The 17470-nt window shown below is 34.0% G+C and overlaps 2 protein-coding genes across 2 annotated transcripts; both read right to left on the bottom strand.

Annotated features, from left to right (window-relative positions):
• Positions 1–3775: 3775 nt before the first annotated feature.
• On the bottom strand, positions 3776–9399 carry LOC139095293 (MKRN2 opposite strand protein). The gene is made up of 6 exons (XM_070646597.1): positions 9234–9399; positions 6901–7417; positions 5897–5974; positions 4524–4710; positions 4205–4329; positions 3776–4093 (listed from the first exon to the last, which is right to left on the bottom strand). The coding sequence occupies exons 2-6, from the start codon at positions 7035–7037 to the stop codon at positions 3958–3960; spliced, it is 663 nt and encodes a 220-aa protein (XP_070502698.1). The 5' UTR covers positions 7038–7417; positions 9234–9399; the 3' UTR covers positions 3776–3957.
• An 876-nt stretch (positions 9400–10275) lies between these two features.
• LOC139095489 (uncharacterized) lies at positions 10276–16619 on the bottom strand. The gene is made up of 3 exons (XM_070646843.1): positions 16516–16619; positions 13981–16007; positions 10276–13406 (listed from the first exon to the last, which is right to left on the bottom strand). The coding sequence occupies exons 1-3, from the start codon at positions 16517–16519 to the stop codon at positions 10698–10700; spliced, it is 4740 nt and encodes a 1579-aa protein (XP_070502944.1). The 5' UTR covers positions 16520–16619; the 3' UTR covers positions 10276–10697.
• Positions 16620–17470: the final 851 nt, after the last annotated feature.

The raw sequence follows: 17470 nt of genomic DNA, 5'->3' as shown, positions 1-17470 counted from the left end.
ACTGCTTCACGGTGCTTATCATGCAAAAAAGTACGAAAATTTCCCAAAAAGACTCTCAATATGAAAATGTGAAAGTTCATTCCCAAGCCTGTTTATCTTCAGAATGTTTTTTTTTTTGCGTTTTTATTCAAAAGTAGTTCTTGCGAAATTTATATTCAAATGACTATATCCTTTTTCCCACTCTTATCTACATACTTAAAATTCATGAATTTATCCAAAATGTATCATAATTATTCTGAGAATTCTCCTATGCGATTTAAATATTTAAACAAGCTCTTTTTAGATGGTTTGTAGCCTTAGGTTCAGCCAAAAGTCTCACATGTAAATTTTTTGACATGTCAACACATATGCTTTAGATAAATGTGTTTTACAAATGTCAAGCATAAATTTTAAGTTTTGTATTTTATACGGGAAAGGCCAAATGGAACTGGTATTGAGGCGGTCGGTCCTGGCTGACAAAGACGCACTTTTGAATTTTGTGAAACTTATTTAGGATGCTGACAGAATCGTGACGGGTGATATGACAGAAAAATATTGTATATCCCAAAAGAGTCTCAAACCCACGTCCTACAATTTCTGGTCTCATGCTCCTACTACTGAGCTATCCGGGGTTACTCGACAACATGGCATCTATATTTCTTGCTATTGCACTCCGAATGATATTCAGTTGAAAAGAATTCCAGGAATCATATTCCAACAGCAGTCGACATTTTTGAGAATTGAAGGGTTTGGTAGATATTTCAAAACCTTACACAATACACGATTCATGGCATTTTCAGGCATTTCCAGTTCTACTCTAATTTGATGCTTTAAGCAAATTTTCCCACCATCACATAGATTTTTTAAAGACACAAGAGTGTAAAATTTCAAGCACAAAAACATAAAGTAAATTCATTCAGACATGTTAAGCACATCTCATGTTATACCCGTGTCAAAGTAATCGACAACTTATTTAATCTCAAAGATCTTCGACTAACAAAAACGATCTGAAAATTGAGTGAAAATAAGTTCATGGAAATTTACTTGATACCAACAAAAATTAAATTAGGAAATCGTTGTACAAAGCATTAATTCTATAAATACAGTGGATGGGAAGGAATTTATCGTAGATTGGAATTGTTAGGCGCATTTATTACATTACCATAAATTGAAAGTAAACGGAATTCACAAGAGGACGGACGAAAAAAAAAAGAAGGAAGAAGCAGTTCGTAAATTGTTTAAATAAATTAGTACTTGAGGGGTTGGGGGAGAGATCAAGTGTCCATTATAAAATTATGGATAGGCAATATTTTGAGAACATAATATTTAAGTGTCTTCTAATGACAGCATTATTATTTCGGAAATTTGAGACATTTAGATAGACGTCTAATAAGAAATTCTACATCAACATGAATTATGATACTTTTTGCTGAAAAGTATGGATCAAAGCATTCTATAAAGTTTAATGGTTGATTGTTAAGGATGAATAACAATGTTCAACTTCAAAGACAACGTTTGGCCTTTAAGGCATTAAATAAATTAAAGAAATATTGTATAAAATAAGAAGATAGCTTAGGTACAGAGATGGAACTATAAAGGGATTCAAGACAGTCTCCTTCCTCCAAATTCCTTTTCATTCATCCAACATTTCAGTGTATGCTGGTTGAAATTGTATCAGATCCAACTAAAACTTAAATAAGTCCCATTAAAAATTGAAGATCAAACTTAAGGAACAGAAGTTTGAATGAGCACAACCTCCACAAATTCAAGCACTTTTAGATAGATTGACAAATTTTTTGTCCAAAACTTACTTCCTCCACATTTTATCCAATTCTTCTTCCTCCGTATTTCCATCAATTAAAAAGATTTGATATTAATATTCAAGCTTTAACTGAATGCCTTTATCATCATTATTGAAATGACTTTGTTGAAGTGAAACTCTTGAGATTTTCTATGAAAAAAAAATCAATTTTTTCCTCTTACTTTACATAAAATTCTCGAAAAACATGACATACATTTTAAGGTTCAAAGGAATTTCTTTCTTGACGGTAGAAAAAATAGCTCAGATCGTAGTAAACTATATTTTTTATTCAATTTACACAAAGAAATTTGCTTTTGGGGGTTGTTTGGGGATTATTCGGGTTTAACGTAACATCTAGCAGGGGCGAGGGGGTTCGTGACTTTGGTACAGAGCCTTAAGGTCGAATGAGGAGGTCTAGAATGCTGTTTTACCCATTATGTAATTTTCTAATCTATTTTTCCTTATTAATGTCACTTTGTAGGCAGAGGACGACTTAGATTGAAGAGCATTGAGCCATTTTGTAGCTAGGGAGTCCAGGAATTCAACTTTGTAGTACCGGAACCACTAAACAGCCCCCTTATATCTTTATATACAAGATACTCTCTCTTATCTTATCCAGGATATCATTTTATTCACATAGTACGACTATATAAGATTTGGGATGTGCAAAAATATCAGGCAAGGCAATAACACTTATGTTTAAGTGCTGGATGAACATTCTTGTCCCCAAATATTTTTTTAGGTAAAATTTTCTGCTTTTGAAATAAAAATAATCCTGGGATATCTATCAAAAACATAACTCAACAATCAAAATAGCATCCTATCCAACATGATTTACTTCTAGTGCTGAAATTGTTTGTTTATAATATTTGGGTTGATAGCTGAGTGTCCCAAAGTTATGAGAATTGTTTACGTTAAAACGATTATGGATTTGAAAGCTTTTGATTTAGAATTTGCTTTTTGAGACAATTTTAAAGCTTCTTAAAAATTAGATCCTAGATAAATAATTCTGAGTAAATGAAGATGTCAATTTTACAGCTTTAATTTGAATCATTTGATATTCTCAACAGATTAAGAGACTGCTTTTAGGTACCGTAATGGATGATATTTCTGTATAATGAAAGCATGTATATTTGTCTGTTAGGATTTAATTGGACAATTTACCATTATATGAGTGGCAGTGAAAAAGTAGCAGTGGCGTAATGTTAAGAGTTGTTGACCTACCGAGTTTAACGACCCGGGTTCGATCCCAGGAAAAGTCTAGTTGAATTAGAGTACTTTTTCGCTGTTTCTTAGTCATTCTAACTAGGTTTTTGGGCTCGCGTCACTTAATTTATAGCTAGGTACATTGCATGGGCATATTTTGGGATCTGTGGGCATACTCTGGGTTTTTAGGTATATTCTGGGGCTTTGAAAATACTCAAGCTCTTTAAATATATTGTATAATGTGGTTATACTCTGAGTCTGCGGATAAACTCTAGGTTTGTGGTTTTATTCTAGGGCTGTGGGTACTCTCTGAGCTTGTGGATGCAATCTGATCCTGTGGGTATACTCTAAGCCTGTAAGTTTACTCTGAGCTTTAGGATGAACTCTGGCCCTGTGGGTATACTTTAAGCTATACTTAGCAAAGCGTCATCAAATAACACACATCGCTGGATATCACGCTCCGCTTGTCAAGTTTAAAATCGCAAACCAACCACCCCTTCCTCACTCTTTCTTTCTTTTCTTCTCTTCTTGAACCTAGCAGGTTTATGATGAAGAAACGAGACGGGAAAGATGGGTTCAAAATTTCATTTTTTTTTCTCTTACAAAATGGTGACGTAATAAGTGAACAGCTCGCTTATAAATCGTAGAATTTAGTTCAGAGAGGGGATCAATGTCAAGGTCAAGGTTAAGAGAGGGTAGAATGACCTGATTGGATGACATAATCTTCCTTCTACCCCTGACAAAACCAACAAAACCAGAACACAATATTAAAATGACTTTTCACATTGATTCCATAGATTTTTAAATTAATATTTATTCACAATCGATTACCAATTTCAATTTGCAATGATTGCAGTTATCTACAGTTTAAATAAATTAAAAATTCCTTACGGTTACAAGCATAATACACATAATAAAAAAAGAAGCATCATAAAAAAATTAAAATTTATAGTTTTTGCAGTTGCGTTCCATTATTTTCTATTGCCATTCTTTCCCGTTGAACTAAGATGTATGTATCTTCCATTGTCCCGTATTTTACGATATAAACTAATATATTTTCCAGCCACAACAGTTCTTGGGCAAATGAATTTTTCACAAAATAATGTCCTATATGTATGAAAATAGACGACAAAAACAAACATAATAAGAATCTAAGCACCAACAATTTGTCTTAATTACTATGTCTTATTAAAAGTAATTTAAGGATTGGAGCCATACCGATTTTTTGCAGCAAGACTTATTTCTCCGTATTTTAAGGCTTGTAAGAACGTCAAAACAAATGTATAGCAGTTGTACGTATCTTTTTTGTACGTCGCCTCCGTCCATATTCCTTGTTTACACATCTTTTTGAAAGGAGAAAGAAAGCAGTCTTCAGTTAAGATCAGTGGTGGGCAACCTTTGTGTCGCGACACTCTACTCTGCTGTCAATAATTCTTGGAAATGCCATGAATCGTGTGCCGATTCAAGATGTGCCACGAAAAATAAAAGGTTGTGCACCACTGGTCAAGATAAACAAGCAAAAAAATATTCAATTTACCATAGCAAGTGTCTCATCCCAATGTTCAAACCATGCTTCAGAAACAGATTCAACGATAAGGCTTTGTTCCCACAAACTGTTACTATCACGTGGTACATGACGTCTCAAGCCATGCCTATCAAATTCTACTATAATACCTTGAGATGTTGTAAGTGCTATATGTAGGTCAGTTTTGTTGTTGTAGTCACTAGAAGAGATTTTTTTTTGAGGGGAATAGATGGAATGACACAAATCAATTAGCATAATTGATTCTGGACATAATCATTATTAGGTATATAATTTGGTAATTAAGTGACATTGTGTATTTTAAATAGCAATTCCTAATTTAATCAAAATTATACTAAATTATTTATTCAGGAGGAAATGGAATTGAATTTTGTAGCTTATTAAACGATTTTACTTTCAAGGGATATTTACTGTCCAGTAAATGTTAATTAATGAGCTTGATAAATCTTTTATTTCTGGATATAGTTTATATTCGTGAGATTAAGAAGGCAGTGTTGGTAGTGAGGAAGCAAAGTTGAGTCTAGAGATCAAACTACTTGTTTAACAAGCAGAGCTCAGAGACAATTTTAGTGCTACACATATAGTAAATTGCGGGACTTTAGTCTTCCACTAACAACGTCACAATTATAGGATAGACTCAAATGGACGGGAAAAGCAAAGTGTAGAAATTATCGAAGATCCAGTCACAGAGCGACTTGACTCTGGTTTGAGGATGAGTTTTAAAGAATCTGGTCTAAAGTCAGAGTCATGCTGGACTGAGACCGGATTTTGGGTGCCTTGTAGTTTTCACAATCTAATCATTTTTCGCTTACGAACGAGAGCATGACAGACTACATTTGGCACCAACCCGAATAGCAGAAATCGGTTAATCAATCCAAAATCTGACATTAGGCTAGTGTAACTCAGATTTGGTGTCATATTTGGTTTAAATCTGCCACAATGACAGAGTTAAGCCGGTCTTTTGTCAGACTTTTGATACTTCATTTGATGTCCAATATAGAAACCTCATAGAATTCAGAGATCATTAGGATTCGTCTAAGATTTGTCTAGAACTGTATCTTAGACTTAGTCCAAAGAAACACAAAAGACACTCGTTGAAGGAAGCTGTTGACAGAGACAATATTGCATTTTTCATATTACGGTAGCCTTCGACAGAGCAAGATTCAGGCGACATCTCAAGCAAGTCATGGATCACAATAGTCCTGCTCGCCCAGAGAAGTAAGTAAGCAAGTAAGTAAGTAAGTAAATTAAATTGAAGCCTCAAGAAGGAACCTAAATCACTTAATTACCAACTCTGCATATTAATCTACAGATAAACTTCTTATAAACAAAAAAGTAAATAATTTAAAACTCTAAGTAGGACGTACTTAAGAAAATCTCCTTTTGTTGGACGTAAAATCACAGCAGCTTGCGTTTGAGACGCTCTTACAAATGGATATGGTAATCTAAAAATAAATAAAATATTTTTAATCGTTTAAAGTACTGACAGGTGTAATTTTAAAAATGTATTATGCTACCCAGTGCATGAAATTTTATGAGCATGCTACTGAATGAATAAAGCATTTTTTTTCATTGCCAAGGTTGGAAATAAATGTTGCCAATGACTGGTGGTGTGAATAATTTTTTTTGCTGTCATTTTTTACAGCACCTAATGAATTGGATATCGTGTTTTTGAGTAAAACAATGCACTTAACAGTTGATTCTATTGTGGTTAATGAAGCCACAAAACAGTAAGTGATTCCAGATCATGTCTGTAGCTGATTTTTATTTAAGCATTAAATTGAATTAAAGTTAACAATTTTGTTTACAGCATTAACTTGATGTTAATGTTATCTGACATTGATTTTACTTCTCAGAATCACATTGGCAATGTTGCTTCCAACTCTGTCAATATTAAAGTGAATTTTGGGGTTGTTTGCATGTTGTTTAACATTTAATAACGCATACTTCTCATGCTTTCATGTTTGTGAATAAAGAGCCTAGAGAAGAGTCTTATAATATGAGATCTTACATAATTTGGATGCTAATGTCTTCACTGCTCATTGCTCATCAGCATAACAGAAAATTTTATGTAGTGACGGCATAGGGAACGTTTGGAATTTGCGTAAAACTAAGGGATCGAAATCACCAATCATGGGGCCGTCAGATCAACTTTGTTTCTTGTCTTGGGGTTAATATGGCGAGGTATCGGTGCCCCAGCAATTACATTGTGCTGTTTGGTCTCAACATCATTTAAAATTCTAGCTCTCCCTGAAGGTTATACCAACACATTTCTATATCACGAACCACATCATGAGAAGCACTGACCCATTGTTACACAACATCCAAACAACCTCCACCCAATTCTATCACAATTGTATAAAATACTCACCGAAAAGGCAAAAGTCCAAAATTATTATTTTCATTCAAAAGTTTTTTGTTACACAGCGGACAAACGTCGGGCAATTGAAATGAAAATATTTTTGCATTACAGTGCTGATAGCACAAAATTCCAGGATCCGACAACATTTTTTTGCACAAATTTTATTTCTCAACAGAATTTGGAATTAAATTTTTAATTTAGAACATCACAAGTTTTTTCATCATATTTTTTTTTTCTGTTATGTATGCAGTCAAATTAGAGGTTTTTTTTTACTGTCTGTATTTGAAATTACATCTATGAATGTGCTGTTAGCTCATGCTTAAAAATTAATGTATCACGATGATTCTGTTCACTTCCTATATTCTCCAAAAAAATACCTATTTACATACACTTGTGTAGGTTTGAAGAGCTAATTAATTAAATGTGATAAATCAGTTAGCAAATTAGCACCCATGCAGTCAGTTACATCAGACGGTCATCTGTCGTGGACGAAGATTCAAATATGAAATTTTTCATTTTACGTGCACTAAAAAATAATAAAAAGAAAATTTTTTATTAAACTTTCTCGAAACCAACATGACAAATACACAGGTTATAAAGTACTGAACGCTAATCATATCACACACGGTACTCAACGGAATAAGACAAAAAATAATACAACGGGCAAAAACTATGGACTACATGGAAACTAAAATGTGAAATAAATCATTAAAGAAGACGTTAGGTAAATTGCGGTTGAATGTGACGGACGGAAGCGCATTTGAACATTTTCAAGGGTTTGAAGACAATGATGTGTGAATTTTGAAATTTATGCATATTTAGGCATGACCAAGGTTCTTTAACATCAAAAATTAGTGTGACAAATTTTAATTAAATTTTAATTTAGTCCATACATCAGTGTAGGACAATCTGTGATCCGCGGCATGCTAGTGTGTCGCCTAAATTCTTGAAAATGTCAATAACCGCATTTCTTATACGTAGCTTACCAACAAGCTGTGTCGTGGTGCAAAAAGATTGCGCACCATTGCAATTCATAAAAAATTTTAGTATGAAATTTGGAAAACAAGTGGTTTTAGTTGGATTATTCTAATATTGCACGCCTACAGACAAAAAACACGGTTTGCAGTCTTGGACGAACTGTAAGGTACTGTCTAAAATTACAAGCTCGATCGATCGACTCGACCGACCTCGACCAAAACCACACACTATATACGATTCATGAAGATTTAGATGGTCAGATTTTAAACAACTGGACCAGATCGTGTTGCGGTCAAGAAGTTCCCCTCTTCTAGATCTTAGAGTTTTTAAAAATAATCGACGGGACACCGACCCTCGTGTGAAAGCATTACTCAGCCACTATCCCAACAGTTTTCTGTCTTAACAAATTTATTTCAAATTGCTTTAGTTCCTGACTACGGTATGATATTCAGAAATTTATCCAAGAAAGCACATGGAGTATTGATAGCCTAATATCCAGCCCCAAATTGACTTAACTCTGGCTTCAGAGCGAATTCATCGATTCTAGCCTGCGGCCAGATTCACGCTGTCCAGGGATAAGATTGTCGGACATTTCTATAGCGTGTGTCATGCGAGCATGTCTATGATTACACTTGTACAGTGTTGGGCAACCTATGCACAATAGTGTACCGCCAATTTTTTTTGGAAATCCCATAAATCGTATAAAGTATGCGAATTCAGTCGAAGCTAATCACCAAGGTTTGCCCGAAAACTTTAAAGTTGCCCACAACTGCATAACTGTGTCATGAAGCATAGTTTGACCAGCCCTGCTTCAGACCAACAACATTGTTGTTTAATTAAAAGAATCTACACATGTTTCAATTAAAATTCAAGGAAATACCCGCAATAACATGAATAGAAGACAAATTTAATATGTGGGAAATACACCAGACAGACAAAATTTCCAACTACATCATTCAGAGAATTATGAGCTAAAAAATAAAAAACTTTTTTTGTTTTGTGAATGCAACGAGACGAAAGAAAAAATTGTTCATTGTTGCTGTTTTCTTTTTCAAATCACACTTTTCATTTCTATTATGAATTTTTTTTATATTCATATTGTATGCTTAAAATTGATGCTAAGACAATAATAATATAGCAGGAAATTTAATTGTAAATGAAAGCAATTAGAGCTCTAATTGTCTCACTGCAAGACGAGATGTACGTCTTTTCACATCATTCTTTCCATTTTTTTTTTGTCTGTGCCTTATTCAACTCTCTCAATTTTTTTTAACTTTACTTCTTCTTATTTGCCGTTCTCCATTCATTTTAATATGTAGAAAATGTAATTTAATATTGGATATAATTGAAGACTTTATACTTACTTTGTAAACTTTCCTATCTATACTGTTAGATAAATTATGAGGAACTTAACACAAAAATAATCAAATTTTTTAAATTTTGCCACATAAAAAAAATTCCAAATTTTTTGCCGACTGAGCACCGTTCTCGACCAAAAACCAACTACAGGTGAACTGCTCGATGAACTAACTCGCACGCTTTTAACATTTTTTTTTAATAATAACAAAAAGAAACAAAAAAATTTTTTAATGTTGTATGGGTGAGAAATGTGTAAATAAGAGAATTGAGAGAATGAGAATCTTTTCATGCATAATTTACTGTAATGTTAAGCTAGTGTGCATAATGTAAAAGTCATGTTATGCTGGATGCCTAATTGATAGGGTGTTTTAATTAAAAAAATTTATTTATTGCAATTTTTTTTCAATTATGCATGTAATTGCAATTGTGTGGATATCATGAAAATGTGCTGGAACCAAAATTTGAGGTTTAATTAAATTGAAAAATTTTTGTGATGAAAAGTCTGGAATAATTTACCTGAAAAAAATGGTTTACATGACACAATTAATTGTTTTGGCATGCAAATTTATACAGATTGTTGTGCAGTAATAAAGGAAGGATAATATTGCGCTTGGTATCGGAAATTGGCAAGTTGGAAGGTAGCGACAGAGTATGCTTCAGATAGGGTCGTATGATATACTGTATAAGGACGGCCATCTGCTGTAATTTTCCCGGGACACTGCTATACTTTTCAGCCTTGCTGCTGTGTCCTGACAAAGCCTTAAAATGTGCCAATTATTCAAGAAGTCGAAGACTCCATACAAATTTTGGAATTTTTGACAAATTTTGAACATTTTCTTTTTGATTCAGGCGTCCCTGTGGTAGGTCATGGATCACAACTGATCTGTACGGCCAAGCGTCAATTTATTAGATAGTTTTGCGAATGCAGTAATGAATTGAAAATGAGAAAAAGCACAAATCAAAATTTTCAATTTAGATAAATGCAGTAATAAATTAAAATGTGAGATACGAACACAATTCAATTTGTTATACGATATTGTTATTTTTACAATGATTATACCAGTCGTGGACAACCAGTGTGCCAAGACATACCAGTGGCAAGCCAGTAATTCAATTAAACGGAAATAATGCTTCAAATTTTAGTTCTGTAGGATACCAAGTTACTGAAATTCGCGTTACGAGTCTCACCCTGCCATCCAGCCGATCAAAATGGTCAATCTACCCTGAATCTGAATTAACTGGTCCTGATCACCCCATGACGGGTAATTTCGACCAATATTTACGGTGAAAAATTAGGTTTGCTGTTTTATATTGCCTGGGTGCATCCATACTTGAATTTATATCTAGTCCAGTGATGGAAAAGCTTTTACTTTTCTCGACACATCTTGTTGGTAAGTCTTGACTGAAACATCACACAGCAAACGATTCATAATATTTTTGTCAGCACACAGGTTGGCAATCACTGAATACTAATCATAAAGTGCTCTTAACTGAACTGCAGTAAAGACTTTCTTAGCTAAATCCTCAAATGGTTCAAGTTTTGCCTTCAATTTTGATTCCCTATTGCTATACTTCATGAAAATGGTTTCTACTTTATATTTACTTCTAAAAGACAACAGTTTTCGAAGTTCCTCATCATTTCCTTTGAATATTTCCTCAATAAAATTAGCGACTGCTGATAAGACTTCAAGACTACGACCTCTAGCTATTGCTTCAAAAATGAAAGTTTCGCCATATCTATCCACAGTCATCATAATATTTCGAATTTCATTGACTGAAAAGGTTTCCATGAATATCATTTTGTAGAACAGGAATGATTCCATTTGAGTACCGCTGTATAGCACATACAATGAACTGGTGTCATCATTCATAGTTAGCATGGATTTTCTTTGTTCCAGACTTAAGTATTTCTTGACAAAAATCCAAATGTCTTCATATGATTTTGAAAATTCTAGATCATTAAGATTCGGAGTTAAGACTGTGTCCATAAATCGTGTATTTCTTAGCATCAAAAGACTTGAAATTTCATCCTTGTCGAGGTACTTTTCAATCGTGGACAGGAACAATTTTACAGCATTTACATCTTGTTTATTTAATGTAACGAGTAAAGTTTGATTATGCATGTGCTGCTGAAGGAAGGTTTTTATTTCAGTGCTGCTTAACTTATTTTCAGCAAGATCCAATCCAGCTGTTAATGCATGTATGTTGTCAGTGATTGTTTGTAGATTTGCAGCTAAAAATTCGAAATATTCAGGTTGAGAAAAGTTTTTGGATTTGATAAATTCGATAAAGTCTTCGATGTAGTCTATGGCATTTAAAGTCGGTTCCATTGATTCTAATTGATGTGAAAAGTTGGTGACATTTGCAAAATATTTGACAAACTTCTTGTCTTGTCTGTTGGACCAAATGATGAATAAAAAGTTAACATTTTGGTATTTCCCTTCAAAAATCTTTTTCTGATCATCTTTGTTGAAATATTTAGCAACTACTTCCGTCAGATCCTTTAAATCCGAATAGAACACACCAAGGAATATAAATTCATGAAAACTTGTTAGATTTTCGTCAATTTTCCATAAAATTTCTAGAATTTTTTGATCTTTTTTGAAAAATGTTGAATAACAGTCGATGTTCCTGATTTCAGTATTAACTGACTGGAATAAGTCTTTGTAGTCATATTCCATTACATGTCTGATTTCCTCATTAAATGAATCTGATGTGTCTTTGGTATGAGCATCAATAAATCCAAATATAAAGTCAAGAATCACATTATAAATGAATTTCGATTTAGTTTCAATAATTTCCAATAGAATCGAAATCCTCAGTCTAGCTTCATTCCGACTCACTTGACCGTACCCTAAATTCCATATCTTATCATAAAAATATTGAGCAACAAAAAATTCCATAAATGTTCGATGATCAAAATTTAACTTTCCGGTTGGATCAGGAAATAAGATTCCGTACCTAGATATCTCATCATCCTTCCATGCTAACCTAAGCTTCATAATTGCAAGATGGTTAGGATCAAAAACTTCATGATGATCATAAATATTCTTTATTTTATAGTCCTGTGGAAACAAACTTTTCATCGCAAAATGCTGATGAATATCCCGAAACATTTCCTGCCTCTCAATACGCTTTGTGTCATTCGTGACTACATCACCTTTCTCTTGCTGAACAATATCAAACATCTGATTAATATAGAACTCAAAAAATGTGTACAAATTTGTGGATGCATCAAGTGATTGTGACTGTGAATATGACTTACAGATCATGTTAAGCATCAATGGACTACTGATTATTTCCCGTCCATAAAAGTCATCAGATCCTTGCCTTTCTAATCTCTTTATGAATGATCCGATCTTCTTCTTGGCTATTGTGATGTTTTGATGGCTCATCTTCTCAGATTTTAGGTATTTTCTGATGAAGTCATTCCTACTCTTCTCAGTATATGGAGCCAATCGGTACTCATTTACAGGAAATCTATCGACGATGTATTGCTTGAAGCTTGGTCTTGTAGATATCCATTGGATGTTGCTTGTGAATTTATATATTAATTCGAATAGCTTCAATGACTCATTAAGGGAATATGGACTGATCTCATCAAGTCCATCCCATAGAAAAATTGACTGATTTGATGTGAATTTATGTCTGAACACTTCCATGTCTACTTTTGAGGTTAGGTTCAAGATTTTTTGGCTAAGAAATTGAGTTAGTTCTTGAGTAAAAGACACCTGATCAATGTTTGACCCTAAATAGCTATTCAGTTCCTTAAATGCTTCAAAATGCAGCTTCAAGTCAATGTAAGACACCCAATGTAATGGATAATTTTCTTTAAACTTTAATGCCATTCTTCTAAATGTTGTTGACTTTCCATTTCCAGGTCCATCAGATAGAAGCAACAACTTGTCATGCTTTATATCATCAAATGCTTTTTCGGGATAGTTGTACTCATTGTTGTGCATAAAAACATGCATAAAAGTTCGGTCTATATAAATTTTAGACTTTTGCTGCACTTTATGGCCAATTTTTAGTCCTGCGACAACAGATCCATTGTAATCTCCTTGGTCCAATGTTTCGACTGAATCGTAATCATATTGTCCGTTGTAATCATACTGATTGAAGTATGAAACAGTTGTGGCTTTATTAAGTGATTTATTCATTTCATTTGAATCATATACCTGTAAATTTAGTAGGAATTAGTATATTAGGGGTTGGGTTCGTCCAAAATTAGCTGTCTTGGATGAACTATAAGAATCAACCAAAAATTGTAAGCCTGAGCATTTAAAATGCAGGGAATGCAGACCTACGGTTCACGACCGAACTCTAAAGCTTATAGTCAAGGAACACAAATCTAGTTCTTTTAAGCCCAGACCAGGAACGTAACGAGACATATTTTGAGAGTTGAGGCGACTGTGGATTGCAAAAGGAGATTGTAGCCTCCATATCTGTCCGGAGGCTGCGCTACGGTCAGCACAAAGTAGATCAGCGTTTCACTTAAGCTTAAGAGACAAGCAATAAGCATCAATAGAGAAAAGGGACGTTATCTGCAGCTCTTAAAATAAGATATGCATGCATAAGCAATCTTTTGATTCACTTCACTTCACAGCCCATCTGATAGACTTAAGAACACTACTTGGTGACTCCGACTTGACAGCTGTGATAGCTTTGACCCCAACGTGGCCGTTTTACCCATCAAACTCCTCCCTTGTATACATCCCTGACCCAAACAATCAGAATAATAAATTACAGTACCTTTAACATATTCCTAATTTCATCAGTAGACAGTGACTCACATGATGTCAAATTCCTTCCAAATAAATCACCAAAAATCACATGTTCACCTTGAAAATCGACAATGGAATTAAAAATCTTAGGTCTTAATTCATCTGTTAAATTTGCACAGCTGTAAATTGGTTCAATTGGATTAAACGCAAGCCGCCAAGTCAACCAAATAAGGAACGGAATTGACACAGTTAAGAATGCTGAAAAAATCCATAACCTATAAATTTGACGCTTTTGCTTCTTGGTACGGTCCGCAAATTTTAAAATCTCTTCTTCTGCCTTAATTTCGATATTTGGAAGTGATTTTTCCATATAATCAGCTGTTACTTCCTCAGTAAATTTAAAGAGTTCCGAAAAAAGTGTTTGATTTTCTTTGAGCTTCTTATCGTCATTTGAGTATTTAACAATCATGTGAGGAACTCGAACAATTAATTCAGCATGATGTAAATTTTTTGGATAATATTTAAAGACCATATCAATCAGGTCCTCATTATGTGCCCTCAATTGACACTTGGATGTAACTGCACTAAATCTTTCAATTATCTTCTCATCATTTGTGCTGCAATAAGGACGGCATTGATTGTGATAGACAAGATGACAAGCATAATGACATAATTCATGGATTAATGTCCCGTAAGCCTCAAGTTTCTTTTCGGAATCAAAAAAATGCTGAGCAGCAATATAAATATGTCGTGATGTATGAAAAACTCCTCTCGTATGTTGATCAGCTGTTGGATTCAGGTACTGGACTGAGTCACGCTTAATGTCGAAAATTATTTTAAAGTCACGCGATGCAGCAACAACTTTGAGAATCAATGATACAAATGGATGTGTCTTGTCAAGGAATTCAAATGCTTTTGTGACATATTCAAGCTTCTCATCCACATCCGGTATGTCATGTCCAACAAATGAATTTACAATCAAGATCATCAAATGCTTTTCTGTCCAATTTTTGACATACTTTAAGTTAATTCCACGCATGTCTTCACGATGAGCTGAATTAAAATTCTTGAATATTTTATTAACATCCTCTTTTGGACCAATAAAGACATTGTTGGACATAAGCAAGTCATAAATCTCTAAATCATCACAGTTTGCAGCTTCTGCAGCTGCAGAAGTATTATCGGATGTATAAAAATGCCTCAAATTTGGACTTTGACTTAAAATGTCTTTAATTTCGTCAATATTTTCATTTTTTATGGAATTATGCAGTTGCTGTGCCTGACTTGCAAATTCTTTTAGCTCCTTTGTGGCTTTTTTATCATTGAATTTCGATGGATATACAGAATTAGCATTAAGTAGCAAAAGGACAATGTCAAAATGCTCATTTTCCCATGCAAGATCAATAGCTGTTTTATTTGCGACCAAAATATTCAAATCGAATCCTTGTCTAAAGAGGTAATTGACAGCATTAATGTCTCCATGATCAGCAGCCAGCATAAGTAAATTGTAATCACGTGGATCAGCTAGTGCATAAAGGTTTAGTCGACAAATGTCATCCGATGAATTCAAAATAATCAAAGTATCCAATGATATTCCTGAATGTATATCAACTTTCATCGACTGAGTCAAAAATGTCAGTAAAAATTTCAAAATTTCAGGTTCAAAATTTATTGAAAAAATTTGTTCGTTCCTGAATTTCCAAAAAATTTCACTTCTTTCAGTGCCTTTAAATAAAATCATTGAAAATGGCTTGTTGAATTTTTCGAATATTTTCACAATTTTTGTGCTGTCTGCATCGTCCAAGTCATTTGTGATCTCAAAATTGATTAAAAATGCTGAATGTTGTTGCTTAAATTTGTTAATAAGCCACCTCTGTTCGAGCACTTCCAAAGCATTTTTGACATTTGCACAATTTTTGACTGTAATTCCTTCAACATCTTTCAATGGAAATTCAGCTGGATTTAGGGATTCAAGCGTAATTTTCGGTTTAGATTGTGAAATTGTCGGTGGCGGGGGCGGACACGGAAATGGTAACGATTCGGGTGGTGATGAGTCTGTTGACAAATTGATAACAAATTGTTAGAGTATGAAACTACGTCAAATGATCGTCATATGACGATTTTGTTGTGGTTCTAACGTCATCGTCGTACCGAAGTCGAAGACTCATCGTCGTACCGAAGTCGAAGACGTCATCGAAATGCACGGCATAGAAATTACTGATAATAACGGATACCAGACCGACTTGATTCTGGTCGTAAGCCGGATTTCATCAAATTTGACTTCGGACAGGTTCATGCTGGCTTGGAGCCAGGTTTTTTGCTAATTTCTACGCCGTGTGCCTTTCGGGATGATGTGTTGCTCGTTTTAGTAATCAGTAAGGTATAATACATTTCGTAGAGTAGGTTTTATAGCTTTTAATTAAAATATTAAGGCAGAAAACTAAGAAAGTTAGAATTGACTCAAATTAAGCCCACAAGATGCGATAAACTTGAGTCACTGCAATTCTGACTGCACTATTTATTTACTTTAATTGATTTAATCAAATTTATCAGCTTTACTTACACATTTTAAAGTTCCAAGATGATTTCACTTTTCATCACAACTGAGCTGAGTAATCATTTCTATTTATTTTGCATGTATTCTGATTAAAATTTTTTTAATTTATATGTCAATTCAGCACAAATTTTGCGTAAGGCGGCCATCTGCTGTATTTTTGCCGGAACGCTGCTGTACTTTTCAGTCTTGATGTTGTGTCCCGACAAAGCCTCAAAATGTCCCAATTTTTCAAAAAGTCTAAAACTCCATACAGATATTGGAAATTTTTGACAAATTTTGAACATCTTCTTTTCAACCTGGGTTCAACCTAACACCTGGATTCAAGCCCAGGACTAAAAATATTTTTTTCTAACTTTTCTGCACTTTTTTGTCAGTTTTAAACGTAATTTAACTAGTTTGTTAAATATTAAGACTAGACTCCCGATTTTTGTGCGAAAATATTCTGGCCACCCTATTTTTGCATCAAGTTGTTTATTTGTAATCTCATCTACAGTTATATACAAACATATGAAGTCTGTGATGTGCAAGTGAATTTTGATTTCAAGTCTTCATATTAAAAAGCATACAATCAATCATTAAAGTAAGTTATAATTTAATAAAACAAGATATCGCGGACACATTGGGTACCCTTTGGATTAAATCAATTCCATTTGCAGGGGAATTTTTTTTTGGATGGTACGAACAACCGTTGCTTGACAAAAACGCCATTAAGAATCGGAATATGAAGTAAGATTCTAAAAAATTGTAGGCTGACAGCCTGGAACGAGTCATAAGGTAAAACCCAAAATGACATCCAAAATGTAGGAAATGCCTTCGGTTCTAAGGCCTGTGACAATCATGTCGGACATAGCTCAGTACATATGTCTTCATCAGCTTTGAAGACGTTTCAACAGTTTCTTACCTAAATTATTGACCCACTTTGAAGATGATGCCGGCAGTTTAGATTATTTCTGCATAAAAG

This window comes from Chironomus tepperi, unplaced genomic scaffold, assembly GCF_022539635.2.
Source record: "Chironomus tepperi strain 1889 unplaced genomic scaffold, CSIRO-AGI_Ctep_v1 contig_364, whole genome shotgun sequence".
In the NCBI taxonomy this organism is placed as follows: Eukaryota; Metazoa; Arthropoda; class Insecta; order Diptera; family Chironomidae; genus Chironomus; species Chironomus tepperi.
The sequence above is the reverse complement of the archived record's forward strand: the minus strand, read 5'-3'. Positions and strand labels throughout refer to the sequence as shown.

Coding starts and splice junctions, on each gene's coding strand:
- LOC139095293 (XM_070646597.1), bottom strand. CDS start 7,037: ATGTTGTCGGATCCTGGAATTTTGTGCTATCAGCACTGTAATGCAAAA. Junction 5,975..6,900: donor TTTGGACTTTTGCCTTTTCG/GTGAGTATTTTA, acceptor ATTTATTTTTAG/ATTACCATATCCATTTGTAA. Junction 4,094..4,204: donor AGTCTTGCTGCAAAAAATCG/GTATGGCTCCAA, acceptor TCATACATATAG/GACATTATTTTGTGAAAAAT.
- LOC139095489 (XM_070646843.1), bottom strand. Junction 13,407..13,980: donor AAATTAGGAATATGTTAAAG/GTACTGTAATTT, acceptor CTAAATTTACAG/GTATATGATTCAAATGAAAT.